General features: G+C 35.8%; 1 protein-coding gene across 3 annotated transcripts in view; it reads right to left on the reverse strand.

The window, feature by feature from the left end:
* Positions 1-321: 321 nt before the first annotated feature.
* TENT2 (terminal nucleotidyltransferase 2) overlaps positions 322-17,363 on the reverse strand; it is a 40,318-nt gene continuing 23,276 nt past the window's right edge. For all 3 annotated transcript variants that reach the window (XM_085214574.1, XM_085214575.1, XM_085214573.1), the window contains 5 exons: positions 14,674-14,717; positions 12,246-12,382; positions 7,617-7,708; positions 2,245-2,324; positions 322-1,450 (listed from right to left, as the gene is read on the reverse strand). In XM_085214574.1, coding sequence (XP_085070700.1) covers positions 1,376-1,450; positions 2,245-2,324; positions 7,617-7,708; positions 12,246-12,382; positions 14,674-14,717 — 428 coding nt within the window. In that variant the 3' untranslated portion in view covers positions 322-1,375. The remainder of the gene's footprint in view (positions 1,451-2,244; positions 2,325-7,616; positions 7,709-12,245; positions 12,383-14,673; positions 14,718-17,363) is intronic.

Raw genomic sequence — 17,363 nt, forward strand, 5'->3', positions numbered from 1 at the left:
GAGCAGAAAGTAAACTTCCAGCAGGCAAACAGTTTACTGTTTCTAGAACTTCTAAATTATAAGACTTTAAATAAATTAGAACCTAAGGTTTGCACAAGAAAAAATAATGCATGTTACTTTGAATTGTAAGGGCTTTCACAATCTTGTTAGAAGTGGCAACAGATGAAAATTATACCCTTACACAGACACAGTACAAAATACCCACAGAAAATTTTTATTTGTAACAGGTGCCTTGACCTTTACATTCTTTTCCTTTTCTACTTAATTATAGGAACTATATCAAATGTCCAATACAAAAGAACATAAAACATCAAAGAAAGCTGTATTCTCTAGAAACTTTATTCCACGGGACACCATACAAAATATATAAAAAAAAAAATAGAAAATATGCATTTAACATCAATTAGAAGTACTGCTTTGACAACTAATTGGTCTTCAATAACAAACACATGACAGGCACAAACTGTGCTACGGCAGGTCTAAAAAGTTTCATTACTTTGTTGTTTGGAAAAGCTACAATTTTTAAGATTACTTATTTGAAATCAATTTACAGCAGCCTACCAGTTAACAAACATTTACACAAAATCAAAACACAATCCCAGCATAGTGTAACTATTGTAGGGCAGGGGGTATTTTAAGCTGATATCCCTACTACTTTGAATTTGTAAAATGAAGCACTAAAAATCATCTTGTCTGCTACGTGAACATGAATCAACTACATAAACTGAATTGTCCTTTTTCAGTTCAACTTTCTTGTAGGACTGTTGATTGAAAATTCCATTTTAGATTACAGTTCTTAATATCCAGAACATTACCAACTGTAATCTAGCTTAATTTTCATAAATCATTGCCTTTGTTCTATATAAAAGAAAAATTGAACTGGGAAGTGCCAAACTGAGCAAAAGTGCATACTGCATTAAACAGACAGAAAGCACAAGCTGTCTGCTCATCAAGGACAGTTTGTGTGCAATGCGTTAAGGATACAGACTCATACATTGTTTAGCTCTGATTTCAGTTATTTAATTGTTAAATTTGTCTGAATTGATGACAACACAGATTATGGAAACAAGTCAGTACATTCCCACACTTTGTTTACAACAGACTTATTCCTGTGGTCTGCTGCTTTAGTCACAACATTCTCTTCCAGAAATCAACAATACAAGTGTTCTCAGAAAACACATCTCTGAGTGAAGAACTGCATTAATAAATGTCAATAATAAAATATGAAGTCTTTCTTACTTATCTTATCTTAGTCATATCCTTAACAAAAGTATAACAAAAAAAGCACGTCATAAAATAAGAAGAGTGTAACCTGGGTTTTGATACTGTTCTTTATTTCAGCAGGATCCAATATGGAGAAAATGAAAGAAGTTTGTTATCTTCTCTGTATGGTGGCTCTCAAAGGTAATACAAAGCTCAAGTCTTTCTTGTCTCGCAGTATCTGCCAAGACTGAGGAAAAAAGTAGAAGAGTTAGAAGGACAAATCATATTTTCCATCAATATTTAAATACCCTTTTAAGTGGTAAACCTCACAGATCCATGAAAATAAATTTGATATTTTTCTCCTCTAAAGGAGAGATTTTTATTCATTTATTTACTTAGGGAAAAATAATAAAAAAATACATCCTTTCAAGAAGAGAGCAGATTTGTGTTTCCGGAGACGGAGACAGATGTTCACATTGTTTAAGTATTACATTGATTCTCTAACTGCAAAATAATTGTCTTAAAAGCACACATACCAAAACTACTGATACGGGAAGTTATACTTTGTCATTTGCAGAATCCGTATCTTTGCAGTTACTATTAACATTTTCTTCTGAATTCTTGTGGATTCCGAGACACATCTGTCACATGTTTTAGATCATGAACTTGGGAATAATTGCACTGACCCTCCTATCTTAATGCACAGTTCATTTTACCCACAATGTGCAATTAAAGCCACAGGAAAAGATATCACTCAGTAGCAGTGAGCTGTATTTACATTATTTTCCTACAGAAGATTAAGACTAGTTTTTTATTTATGCATATTTAAATGTGTATTCTATTTTGTAGGTTTACAAACACGAAGTACACATACATGTAATAAATGCATCTATATTAAATGTTCTTATAAAGTACACTTTATATACACTACATGATATAAGGACAATTATAAACATCAGAATCAGGCAGGCATGGTAACTACCATTTCTTTAGCTATCTTGAAAACCAAAGTGACCAGAAAAATAAAATGGATGTTTTTACCTTAAAAAATTCCTCTTTGATAGTATCAAACTTCTGTTTTTCATGTACAGCTCTAGCAGTGTTTGTCCTATCAAAGGGCTCTGCAAGATCAAAGGCAAACATTAAAAGTGTTAAAAAAACCTACAGCTATTCTATCTCACAGAGCTAGCAATGAGGAGGGAAAAAAAAAATAATAATAAAAAAAAAAATCAACATACATTTCTTCCCAAGAGGTTTTTAAGCACCTGATTCCAGCTTTTTTCTAAAATCTATGTTTCCGTGTAATATTAGTCCAAAATAGTCTCAAACCCTAAGCACTCTAACATGTAAGCCACAAATACTGTAAAATCATTATTTCTTGCAAAGCACGATATGTTGGTTGTGCTGAACTCGTGCAACAGTAATTATCTGTGACTGCTTATTAGTCTGTGATATCAGAATAAGATTTTGTATATGGAAATGTTTTGAGACTTGCTACAGGTTAGATTCATCTCATGCAACAGTTTCAGTGAAATACAGAAAGATATTCTGTATCGCTTTTTATGATATGATTTTTTATGAATGGCTGTAAAAATCTGTATCTATTCAGAAGTTAACAACAGATTCTCAAGTTTGCAGCTATCAGACTACGGGTTTATACAGTTTTCATGTTTTCCTTTTTTTTTTTTTCTGTTAACAATACATACTCTGGAACATTTTTTTGAACAAAGTACTACTTGCTCCTGATAAAACTTGCTAACATTATGAAAAAGTAACAGGTGCTAAGCAATTATGTATTATGATGCAGTAGGAAAAAGATTTCTTAAGTCTTTGTTGCCTTACTAGAAAACTATTTAAATAACAGGTATATTTCAGACTGCTGGAATATATTAAAGTCCTAAAAAGCCAGCAAAATTTAAAAATGCATACTATTTTTTTGTTTATTTGGGTACTGGGTTTACATGACAAGGTTTTGGTATCAGGAAAGTGATGACCTGTGTGAGCAGAGGTCAGCACCACCCTATGTCAGATCAGAGCCAGCCTCAGCTGCTCCAACAGGGACTTGCTGCTGCTGTAGCTGAGCTGTGAATCATGCTGGGTGAGCTCTGGGATAGCGTGGTTAAGAAAGGGGAAAACCCTGCACAATAGCAGCTAGAAGAGAGGAGTGAGGAAACGGGAGAGAAGCAGCCCTGCAGCAACCACCATCAGTGCAGGAGGAGGGCAGGAGGTGCTCCGGACACAGAGCAGCAGCTCCCTGCAGCCCAGACAGGCCCAAGGAGAAGCAGGCCGTGCCTCTACAGCCCACGGGCACCACGCGGAGCAGATCTCCCGTGCAGCCACGGAGGAGCCCACTGTGCAGCAGTGGCTGAGGCCCAGAGGAGGCACAGCCCACGGATACCCCACAGGAGCAGCCCGTGGGGAGCAGCCCGCCGTGGGGCAGGAGGGCTGGGGCAGATGCCGCCAGTGGGACAGTGCCAGAGCAGCTCCTGAGGGTGGGCCCGTGGTACGGAGCCGTGTGCAGCAGTGCCTGGAGAGCTGCTGCCGGGGGGGAACCCACACAGCATCAGTGGGGCAGGACGGCATCCCATGGGAGGTCCCACATGGAGTAGGGGCAGAAGGTGGCCATGAAGAAGTGCCAGAGATAAAGAGTTATGAACTGACCACAACCCCTGTTGCTGGGGGAGGAGGTAGGAGAAAGTGAATAAAGGGAAGGTATCTGTAGTTTCCTTTAAGTTCTCACTGTTCTAGCCTATTATTAGTTGGCAATAAATTACAATAATCTTCCCTATGCTGAGTCTGTTTGGACCATCGTAGTAATTCATGAGAGACTGACTGGGGTCCTTATCTCAACTCAAGAATTTTTTTTCATTGTATTTTCCTTCCTTGCCCCATTGAGAAGGGGAAATGAGAAAGCAGCTATGTGCTGCCTGGCTACCTAACTTGTGTTAAACCACAACAGTTGGTTGTGAATTGCTTTTTTTCAGATAGGGACATAAGGCAAAATAAAGCACTAAATAGACATCAGAAGGGATTACAACATTGTGTGGACTGGGACTTGAAATTTAGAATATATTCTGTGGCACTGGAGTTTTATTACTGAAACCTATTTAAATCAAATAGATAATTTCAAGCAGTAAATGTTGCATTTGGGAAGTCTCTGTAAGTTTTTTCTTCAGATTAGCTATATAAAGTTTCTAATGTATGTTTACAGGGCAGATTTGTTTTTGCATCAAACAATTCTATTGAAACAGAAAACTGTCAATTAAATTAGTGAATTACCTAGTCCTCTAGTACCAAAGATGTCATTGGTTAGATTGACCTGCTGCTACAAAGAATTTCACATCCCTTAGCATGTGAAACAGTACAGTACTTCTTTTGTTTGTCTTACATATGATGATAACTGCTAGGATATTTTATGTATTTATTTTGAGCAAAGTGAGATTTCTGTGAATTAACAAGACCACAGCTGTACAATCTTCCTTAACTCACAGGGGGAAAAGGCACTCTTCCTAGTCACAAAAAACTGACTCACATCTTCCTTTTATTCTTGTATATTTACTAGCTGTCGACTGACAAATTCATTCCCTGAAGCAAAGTACAAATACTTCTGCAATCAGCAACTATTTACACCACTTTGCATTTTCTAACCATCTGTACAGTAAGACTCCATCATAAGTTACTTTGCTCACACGCTGAGAATACTAAAAGAAAAAAAAGAAGTAATACAACTTGAACACCAATTTTTGAGGGAAATTCCAAAACTGCTACAAAACAAACCCTAAAGAATTATTTATGTTATTTTTTATGTCTGGTACAAGAACAAATAAGATACAGTGTAGAAAGCTTTCGATCCTGTTTCCCTAAGTGACTGCTAATTGAGTGCCTCACAAAATTACCAGGTTTTGAGCATTTCCAATCTTGTCCTTTTTTTTTTTTAATTTAAAAAATAGCATATTATATTGTTTGATATAGACAAGATATTTAACCTCAAAACAGAATAATCACCATCAATTTAGAGATTCTAACAAAGAATATGTGCAGTGTTCTCTCTATCCCTATTGCAGTAATTGCCTGCCAAATTTTAAACTTTGAAAATAGCGCCTCTGCTATTTCATTTCTCAAAAAGCAGAAACAAAGTGAGAATCAGCCTCAAGACAGATAAAAATTAAAACACAATTTTTATTTTGAGCAAGCCTAAATATATTGCTACATGGAGATTTATAGCAACTCGTATACATAAAGTTCTATATCTATCAATAAATACATTTGAAATATTAGAAAAATACACAATACCAATCAATAAAACGTTACTCCTGACAGACTTGGAAACCATAATATTTTAACACATTTAGCTAGCTTTCAAAAGTTTATTCTCAAATTATAAACAAGTTTATCCAAATAGTTTCCGTTAAAATAGTTCAGCTCAACAGCTGCTGAAAGTATGAGGCCTACTTCGAGTAAAAATAAGAAATGCATTTTTTTCCTTCCAATTTATAAATAAAAACTCAGAATACAATGATCAATCACACTTTTAATGGAAGCACACCATAACGGGAAGGAATAGGAAACACCAACTACAGATTATTTTGCTGCTTCAAATGCAAAATGTAGCCATTAAAAAAGTTATATGCAATCAAGAATATTTAACACAAGTTCTAAAATGGTTGTTTTGTGTGCTAGTATTCTATTTTTCCAACTTAGCAGAAAATGAATCTTATTATTCCACCACACTGGAATGCCATGAAAAAGTTGAAAGCCTGAAACATAGAGGCAACTGCCTTGTAACACAGAGCATCAGCATCATGTGACAGCAGAAGGAACAGCTGCTGAGCATTCCCACCTCCCACATTCAGAACACAGCCTCGGCAATTTCTGCACAGCACTATCCCAGATCACTTCAGCTGCACAGATACTCTTGAATTCTCACATTTCTCAACTCTGAGACAGTGAAGTCAAATGTGAAGCCTTCTTCATAAGTTTCCGTGTATTTTACCCTACAACTGTTGGTTTTGTTTTTTATTTTCCTTTCATGACTTTTTTCTTTTCTCCTTTTTTTTTTTTCCTTTTTTTTTTTTTTTTTTTTCCTTCCAAATGTCCACATAAGGGACAGGAATTTCATAATGTGGCTTGACATAGCCATTCATATGATTTACAGCCAAGTTAGTGAGCTCCAACCACATAAGTGATTTCACCTGTAGGTAATCTTCTCTGCACAGAGTAGCACAATCACATAAAATTGTGTGCACACGCACACCATGTACATCCACCCTGCCACAAACCTTGAGCAATGCCTGCATCTAAACCACAGGTCTTTTGCCTTACTACGCCTATCCCTTCCACCACAGGACTTCTGCAGTCTCTCAACCTCTCTGGCCATACTGTTTGGCTCATATCCAAGCTCCAGTTCTCTTTTTTCCAAAAACTTCAATCTTTGAAGTCCTAATCCCAATAGTCTCCCATTTATTTAAAGCTAGGACTCAAGTCACCTTCCACATTTCAAACCTTCGCTTCTTACCTAGATACTTCTAATTCTACTTCTTCTGTCCCCTTGCTGCTTTTCATCTCCTCTCCAGCAAATTTGCCTTCACCTGCTGCACTCTGATTCTCACTTTTCTTTTTCTTTCATCTTCACAGTGCTAACTCTTTCCACATGATAGCTCCCAGTCTCTTTCCTACTTTTATTTTCATATTCTGCTCTAACCTATTTTCACTTTTTCACAGAAGGTCTGGTCTTCACCTTCTCCATGTAGACTACTGATGGCAGTTGAAAGGCAACAAGAGAACAAGAAATAGGTTCTTGCATTGTGCTAACTCCCAGCTCAGCTAGAACTACAGGTGACAAGACCAGTGACTCCAAAACATAGCCTGGGTTTCACCTCTAGTTCTGGAGGGTATCATACATTCTCTGTGGAAACTGCACACGCAAAAGCCCATCAAAAATAGTAGCTGCAAGTGGACCAATGTATGCATAATTTACTTACTGCTAAGACATGAAATGCCAAAGCGTTACTAGAACAAAGAATATTCTTACAGAGGAATCTAAATGTGGTCCACTCTGTTATTTCAGAAGATCAATCTTGGCAAAACTGAAGACTATTTTTACAGAGCAGCCAAGCATACTACTGTCCATAAAGGCCATTCCTTGTCAAAGCCTTAATCGCTGTGCCAAAAGTAACATGGCAATGAGTCTTCTTGAAGAAAAGGTCAGGGGAACTATTTTTAAACACTACAGAACTTAAAGCTTCCTTCTCAAATGTTTTCAGTAAGATTGTTTCTAACACTATTTACACTGATTAAACTTCATTTTCTGCATACATATATTTCACGTGCACATTATTAAATTTTATGGTGCTCATATTTAAGTGATTTAGTGTCTTAATAGTTAAAAAGGATAATGTAGCTTTAAATTTTACCTTCCACACATATATATTTGTTTCTCCATTCAGCATCATCCGGTCTTGGAATAGCTTTGGCCTCACGAACTGAAATCATTTGATGGCTCCAACTAGGGAAAAGGAAAAGAATTTGCAGACCTTTAAACTCTTAATTCTGAATGAATAACGTCTGTTTACATTAATAAACTGTCATACTGGTCTGTCACAAGCCTATATATTACAGTACTTTATACTAATGAGAAAGTTAGTGTAAAGCACTACACAAAAGTAAGGAATGCTTTGTAGGAAACAAGAAAGAATTCCACAAGCACTTTAGTATATTTATGAAAATATCTGCAAAACAGAACATCATAGATTTCCACGTCATCTTGAATACTGAGTCCTACATTTATTTCTAAATTCAAAATAAATTACAGTCTGATAAATTTTTCAGATATTTCTTTGGGAAAAAGAGCTTAAGAGCAGAGGAAGACAAAGCATTTCATTAATGTGCATTCAGTGATCAAGAGAGAAAACAAAAGCATGCTTACAGATGAGCTTTCCCAGTGCAAGATGCTTATTAGAAAGTACTAACATTTTGTGTATGTGGTAATTTAAATATTCTGTAACTGTACAAAATTTAGAACAACTCAAAGCAGCCTTTGAATGCAAGCTACTGCATGCTGCAGTTTTACAACAATGGAACCATAAGAAATGATCACACTGAAACAGGAACAGCAGTGCAGTTTAGAGGGCAATCTTTCTGAGGCTTGGCACAATGATATGCCAAACATAATGGCAGCCAGAGCAACATTTACAGTTTTATGTTTTCAACCAGTTCTACCCAGCCATTTTTCAGTTGTTCTTAACTAGACCAGACAACTGCTGTATCACAGCAAAAAGCCTGAAATTCCAACAACAGATCATGATACACCCCGACTACTGGGGTAAGAAATAACTGGGTAGCATGCTGTTAGCTGAACTGGTATTATGTACACCTGACTGGATCTCCTGCTTGTATGGATCTTTTGACATGATGCAAAGATACAGGCAATGTAAATCATCAGTTAAGTCTGGAAGAACTCTGCGCCCCATAGATCATAGACCAGCTGTCATAAGGGCGTTAAGTCAGTAGTGATAAGATCGTTTACATTAGCTAAAAGTCTGTGCCTACAGATTCTACAAATTAGCTCAAGTACAGCTCATGATTAAAATCACTTTTGAAAGTCAGCCGTAATTCCACGGAGCGTGTATATTGCTCTTCAACAATAAACAAACAAAGAAAACCCACACAAAAGGAAAAAAACAAGAAACTGGATTATCACAGAAAAACCACAGCTCCAGAACACTGGTTGTGACTGGAAGAAGCAGGCAGTTCAACTATCTGGCTGAAGTATTGTTTCACCTCAAAAAACACTTTTGCTCTTGATCTCATTTTTCTTTAGGTTAAGATGGCTTTCTCTTCCATCAAGAAATAAAAGCATTTATAATATACTGGCTTAGTAAGAAGCAACAATAAAATATGTTTCTATCTGTCTAAAAAGCTTTGTATATGAACATGAAAACAACTAGTTTATCTCATTAAATCTTCATTAACCTTGTCTTGGTACCAAAATCAGCATGAATTAGAAGTGAATTACCAACAGCAAATGATTTGTTTATTGATTTTAACCACTTCGACTTGCACACACAACTCCACAATTGCCAATGTGAAGTGAATATTCTACATCTTTGTATTTTAATCCACAGGCTAACAACAACCACTTGAACAACTATCTCAGTCATCAGTTATTTCTGGTGTGACTGCCCACACCATGTATGTGTACCACATATAGAATGCAAGAATTTGATAGAAAACCAGGTGTAAGCCTGTGTATGAGTTAAAGGCTTGTATTTTCCAAAACATTACTATCATCTATTCCTGTAAGCAGCTTTGGCTCATGAAATGTGCACAAACTGCAAACATATTGAAGAATATGATCATCTTGTTACCTAATTGTGCTCTGAAGTGAGCTGTCAGGAATTGTGCTTTATATTTTATCAAGACAATGTAGTTCATTTTTGATCATGTCCACCAAATATAATAACTTAACCAAGGAATAATCTTAACTTGATACAAGAAGTGTAAAAGCAGCACACTTCCCTAAAGATGACAATCTTTATATTCCCTAACAGTATTTTCAATGCAGCAAGGTCTTACTTCAAGGTCTTACTACGTAAAACGGCAGCCAAGAGGAAACCTGCTGCCTTCACTCAGTGAGTGAAGGCAGAAGTGAAATCAGACACTCTTTTAAGGAGGGCCTGGTAAACAGGGACCAGTTTGCAAATACTTCCTATCAATACATTTCTTTTTCTTTCTTTTTTTTTTTTTTTTAACATTTTTATACTTTGTCACATTCCCTCCATGATCTGCAGAGCTTTAACAGTGAAAGTTAAAATGAAGTTATAAGCATACATATAGCCAGCTGCATCATGTGAAACATCATGCAGATTTGAACTCTACAAGCTCGTTATCAAGCAACTCTATCAAGCAAGATAATTTCCAAATGTGCTGATAAACTGCATAAGCTTTACCCTTATAGTCTTATCTGTGCAGGAACTTCCACATCATAATTTTAGTAGAAAGGGAAAAAAAAAAAATTACTTCTTACATACCCCACCTCAGAAAAAGACAATGGAATGAGCAACGTACAAATACAAGGTACCCTGCAGTATATTTGAACAACACAAGGTGATAAAATGACTTCTGGCCATATTCCTTAGATCCATCCTGCTATCAAGTATTATTCACTGCATCAAGTAAAATAAAATACACATTTTAACTGAAATATCTATTGGCCTTTGCTAGATTGAGAGGGAAATTTAAAATAATGCATCTCAACCCTCCTTTTATCTTCCTGACCAATACATGCAACAGTAGATCAGCTAAGCAATCCAAGCAAGTAATTTCAATTACTTATTCTGTTCAAAACGATGATCTTCCTATATGATTACTGCTGACCATCATACACTGTTCTTTCAGCAAAATGGATCCTGTGTATTAAATTTTGTAGTATTGTCTCCTATACCACGGAGGGAAATCTATAAGAATCACTTTCATGAAAATTGAAGTAGTGTTTTCTTTAGTAATCTTTTTAACCAAACACACTGCAATTCAATAACTGGCACAGTACAGATCAGTTAGATGTGACCTGACTTCAGAGCTGTATCATCCGAAATAAAATTGTAAAAAAAAAATCTGTGCATAAAAAGACTAGTAAATGTTCTACAGGAAAAGAGTGAAAAATACATTGATTGTAGCAATAAAAAACAATAGCTCGATGAAAGATACTGAAAGGTGGAAAAGGGGCCCCATAAGGAAAAGTAAAAGGTAAAAATAAGGTTTCGCTGTAACTGAGAATAAGGGGGGTTAGAGGGGGATAGTTAGGGGTAGTTTACAGAACCAGGAATGTAGAGCTCTTTAGAGAAAGGGGTATAGCAGACACGGGGTCTGGGATAGGGAGGGGGATGAAGGCCGTGCTGATAAGGTTTGAGACATCTGGCAGGGAGGTGATTAGATGTCCACAGAGTGAGATGAAATTAGTTTGGGGGATGCCCCCCTTCTCTGTCAGGAGTTATGGTGAGGAATGTCAGAAGCCTTCACGGAAAAGACAACAAAATTCTTCAACCCACAACCCACTACACACGCGCAACAGGGGAGGGTCTGCACGCTTTGGGGTATAATGAATATGTATCTGAATTCCGGGAAACTATTGATTATGTATTAGTTTGCTCTATATCTGTAGCATGATTTTTCCAGACGGTGTGCAAGCTTGGAGGAGTTATCCCCCTTGCACCAGGGCTTTTGCACAATTGCCAATAAAACATATCTTCTCTATATCCTTACAGGCTATAGGGTTTGATTTTCTGCACGTCAGTACGACTAACAGTCTCCTGTTGTGTCTATTAAACCCATCCATATTCCCACCTGTCACACTATTTCTATCAGCGACCTCAAAGCAAAGTTATCACATACTGCGTGGCACTATGTTTATTCTTACTGGCTCCCTATAACATGCACATGACAAATGCTGAAACATTTTTTGTCTGCCTTTTCATCAACAAGGGCAATAATTTGGTTATTCCTTCTACATCCAGTTCACAGTTTTACAAAACTACGTGGAATTTTGAAAACTTCTCCTCATATTGAAACAGGATTTAAAGTTAACAGGGATATAGAGATGACAAGTCAACAGTAAAACTAAGTTTTATTTCGGTAGTAGGAAGAGTTGTAAGTATCGTAAGTTACTGCATTGGGTGTGACATTTCCCAATGTGACTTCTCAGCTCTACACAATTTTCAAACAGGATTTGTTAAGGATAATTGTTACATTTTTAGGCTAAATATCATCATTCCATTATTTAAATATTTTACACTGAATGCTGGGAAACCTAGCCAGATACTCATATGGGTTTTCTTCTTGTTTTCTTTTGCTTGTAATTTCTTATCTGACAGAATAAAATGCCAGGGTTAGAGAAAGACATCAAATACTCTATTAGCATTCCTATTCTGTCAGTTATTACTCCTGCATTACTGTTCTTTACTGTTTTAGTATCATAAAATGATTATGTACTGAAGAAATGAAAAATTTTAAGTATTCTAAAATACTAAGATGAGCTTATTACTTACTCAAATTCTGTGGCATAATATTTGAAGAAGCCTATTAGCAGTTCACCGAGACTTGACTCATTTTTTGAGAGGTAAGGAGGAATTTTACATGGTGCCTGATGAACAAGATGCAGCTGCATAGTAGGATCAAAAGATTCCTGTCAAAATAAAATCAGAGTATGTACATACAAACACACATACAACCTTAACCTAGGTGCACTTTTTTTTTTTTAACAAAACAAAAGCTGGCCTTTATTTGTTCACTAGAAGTTCAAGAAAAGCTTATAACAAAAAAGTTCTATTATTCTTGTGCTCTTCTGTTAGATATTAATCACTCCAATGAGCTCAAGCAGAATCGTCTCACATAGAACTCTCTGATACATCTTTAGTTCATTGAAGAATTTTTACATGGGATAATCTCTGAACTAGACTTGCATTTACAAGCTTAGAAAAACATGAGCAAAGGCTGAGGAAGATAGCCTGCTCCAAGCTGGGTGCAGCTGAACTAAAATAGTGTAGAAGACTTGATTTCTTTTTCTCACAGCATAAACATCCCAAGCTTACAAGCTCTAATATGAGCCTGCACTCTGCCATATAATTATTTCAAAGATTGCAGTAGTATCTTCTCTACCCAAGCTATTTGAAAGAATAAGAAGACTTACACACAAAAAACCTGAATACAGAATGTGGCATTTAAGTTAAGTACATTTTTCTTTCAGAAGCAATAATGACCTAAGCTATTACAGGATCTCCAGAGATCATCTGTGAAAATCTAACACAGAAGCAAGTTCTGTAGAAACTTCAGAACAGACTGATGCTTTTTGTGGGCTAGTCTTATTTATCTCATCTGCCTGGACAGTCAAGAATGCCCAGAATCTAACTCCGTGTATGATATGCTTCAACACTTCTGCAAAGAGTCAACATGGTGCCAGCTGGACTAGATGCCACACAGTAACAGAATGCACAGGTGGGCAGATCTGGCGGCACTCTGGGACTTCTCACTGTTCACATCTGTGATAGTGATATATTGAGTCACAGAATTTGCCTTTTGTTTCTCATTCAAGATAAGCATGTGACTTTTATGTGGCAACTATGATTTAAAGCAAGTAATTTCCTTCAAAGCACAAAAGTATTTTCAGGTTGCAGAAAGAACTGCAATTATGATTTTTGAAGAAAAACAGACTAAGTAGGGTAGCTTGTTTTGATCACCTGCAATCACAAGAAAGAAAACTTTTTTTTTTAATTTTTTTATTTTATTTTATTTTATTTTTAGGAAATTGGGTTTTGCTTATGCTCTGTAATTATTACTACAGCGTACAAGACCAAAATCATTTTGGTGTATTTCTCATTTTCATTCTCTTTTCAGTATCAGTTTTCAGAGGTTGTAACTTTGCAGCACATTTTAAATACTTAACTATATTCCTAATGGAGAGAGTAAATGGAAAATGGAAATTTGCAAATTTCCAGAATGCTTTTTTCTTTTAATATCTTAATCCACAGTTTTAGTTCGTTTCTGTGGCAATCATATATAGAGTACTCTTTTAATATTATTACTAATCCTATAATATTTACTTGATTCTCCAAAGGCAAGATAAGAAACAAAAATTTATGCTGAGACAGGATAAAAATGCTGTTTTTACAGTAGTGTTCTGGAAACACAGGAACCTGCAAATGGTTTAACTTTTTCACAGGTGAAAACTTGCATTTGTATACGCTCATCAGCATTTTCAGAATTATGGTGTTGTATATATTTTTGCTTTAGTTGTTTTAATCATTAATACTTGTAATGTACTATGAAGACATTTAAATGGTTCATACACTACAGTTTGAATTATTATTACAAACAAAGCTATTATTTTTAGGTAAGGAATTGGATAAAAGCTCACTAATTACAGTAGTAATTCTGCAGAGGATTAAAAACATACAGATTCACAGAGCTCTCTGGACATCAACAAAATATGATCTGGATACAGTTGCAAAGGCCATGTCAAAAGGACATTTTCTTGTGACAATTTTGTGAGGTTACAAATGTCTCAAAACATACCTTACTCAGTCTCTGAGATAAAAAATATCATGCAACTCAACAGATGTTGGAAGGTACAGAAAACTGAAATACCAAAATTGGTCAGAAACAACACTGCTAAACTTATTAAGAAATAGCAGTCAAAGGACACAGGGATATTTTCAGTTCACCATAGAGAGAATTAGGTCAGCAGCTGTCATTAGCACACATTTCTGAGTGAAATCTTCTCTTATAAAATAAGTTGTTTTCATTAAAGAAATTATCAAAAGAAGTAAATCGCCCTTTTTACACTCAAGTTTATTCTATCAATGATCAGGCTTGCAAACTGTTTAGTTTAATCCATTACACACACTTGAGAATTCATGTATTTTAGGTAAGTAGTTTCATATACATATATGATGTAGTAAATACATAAGAAACACTTACAGGGTAATTTTTTTGGAGGGATGGAAGGATGGGTTCAGGTAGGGCTATAAAAAAAAAAGTTCAAAGTTGCTGTGATTCACGTAAATCATGGAAACAGTATCACTGATTACCTCAAAGGACTGGACTGAAATTCTATCTTAGAAATATCTAAAATCTAAGAAATATTTAATTGCATACATTAAGTAAAAATTACTCCATAAATATTTATATTACTATATTTTTTATATAAAAGTATAAGCAGTTAATACAGCTAAGGGAAGACACTGTTACTAAGACACTGCTATTTGCAGAGAACATGAAAATCTACGGCAGCTGGATACTACTTGACTTTGAAAATTTATGTTAATTCATTGTTATAAAAAATTCATCTAGATTTCCAAAACGCAAATTATAGCTTCACTCATTTTTCCCCCTCAATTTAAAATGATTCTGCCAAAGCACTGGAAATCTCTATATACTGCGTAAGTATACACTTTTCAGCTGCTAAGTATTATATGCTGAGTCTTGAATATAACTTTAAGATAAAATACTCAATACTTAATAGCTGTTCCTATCCATATAACATGAATAAATAAAGTCAAATGGTCTTAGCTGGTCTACTGAATGGCAAACGGGATATTAAGATCAAACAGACAATAGCGATACTAACACAACATAAACTAAACAATTATAACTTTTATAAGTAATGAATGGGAAAACATAAACTGCACAATAAAATTAAGAGAGAAAAAATTATCTCCCAGGTTTGATGGTGCTAACGGTGGACAGAAAAAAATCCTGAAGTATCAACATCTTTCTAAAGAATCAGAGCATTGACAGCACAGTTCTTTGTACTGAACTTCTAACATTACCATGTCTTTTTACACAGTTACCTACATCATTCACTAGCAAAAATGATAATTAAGTTCAGCAAACAGGATCTTGACTTGGGACCTGATTCAATCTTCAAACAATGTCTCACAGAGGAAGGGACGTTAAGGAATCCCTCTTCTGCAGGGACCAAAAATTAGAACAGCAGAATTCTCACAGCATGCTAGGGATACCTTCAAAGATTGTAATATGTGAACTAGCACTTGCTTTTTTTTTTTTTGTGTGTGTGTGTGTGTGTGTGTGTGTGTGTGTGTGTGTGTAGGCGTTTACAAATATGAAAGAGTATTTTATTTCTATAAGGTTTGGAATATTTTTCTATCCTCTGCCACAATGAAATAAATGGCAATACAAGTAATTAAGATACTCCATCTAGGTCTGTACAATATACTGAGAGGATGGAGTCATGTGGAAAAATTACTTTGCTAGCATTTGCCACAAGTTTCTGTTTTCCTAGTTTATAATGACAGTTGGACCAGCTACCTGGAGGAAGGCTCATCAGACATCTGATGTGTCATAAGACACTGCTGTACTTCAGAAATAAACTCAAGCCAATGTTCTCAGTTTTCTGCACAAGTATGAGAACATTGAAATGCATTAAGAAGTAAAGGAAAACAGCTTGCCTGGTGAAGATAGAGACACTGTCTCCTGCTCAAGAAAGCTTTTAAATTACATTTTTTTCTTCCTTAGTACCATCAACAAAAGCCCCATCAGAAAATTGTGTGACTGGGACATAAGCTGTTTTCAATATTATCACATGCATGTAGTAGAAATAAAAAAATAACTTGAAATTTGCAGGAACAAAAGATTAGGTGCTAGATGCATAACCAGATGACTGCCTTTTTTAGAGTAAAGATGACAAAGCACAATTAAAAGGCTTCTTTGATCTGCAGACTTCTGTTACTCCTTAGGAAGCTGACTGATCAGACAGACTTCCAGGAAAAGAATTATTCAAACTTTCTTCTCTATCAGATAGTTGTGGCAGTTGCCACAAGTGACTACAGCAAGTGCTCTCATGCTTGCAAAGTTGTTAACACTACTTTAGGACTACACATTTATACTCGCTAGTAACTCCTACTATTTCTTTTGTACTTCGATGCATAACGCAGAAATGGGATGATCATGAGCGTACACAGCATCCAATAGAAGAAATTCCCCTCTCCTTATTGCACTGAAAATAGATTTGGGGAATAAGCTGCCAACTGAAAAGGGCAGCTCCCACTAAAAGTGCAGTATCAGTCACTAAATGCTTATCAAGTCACTGTTTAGATGTTCACTAATTGCTAGACTATGTAAAGATATCTTTCACCTTTCCTGCTTGTGTGCTTCACCTTTACGTGGCAATCTTTGCACCACAATGTAGCTCCCAACATCTCCAATCTTGCACATAAAAATTACTTCAGCTTTTTAAAGCCTCCAAATAAATCATATATATGTATAAATATATATATGTGTACACACACGTTTGCATTTTATTAAGGATCTACACAGAAGTGCTCAGTTGCCTACAGTATGGGTTCAGTGCTGTGACAACAGACTTGATGGTTTTTTTTTTCCACACAAACAAATAAATGTATGGAAATCCACCACAGCAGATATAGAGAAAACACCACACAGGACAGATATGCTTACATTCTACTGTCCTTGAGATTTGTAAGTTAATAGTATGCACATGGTGTAGGTATCAAATTTAACACAACCAACTGGATCCCAAACACACAAATATCCTCCTAGGTCCTCTACTACAGATATTGTTGAGCTGAAAGAAAACTACCAGCTTGAGTCAACTATCATAAAAAAGCTTTCCACCCTAGAACAGAGTG

The sequence above is a fragment of the Meleagris gallopavo genome, chromosome Z, assembly GCF_905368555.1.
Source record: "Meleagris gallopavo chromosome Z, MGAL_WU_HG_1.1, whole genome shotgun sequence".
Lineage (NCBI taxonomy): Eukaryota > Metazoa > Chordata > Aves > Galliformes > Phasianidae > Meleagris > Meleagris gallopavo.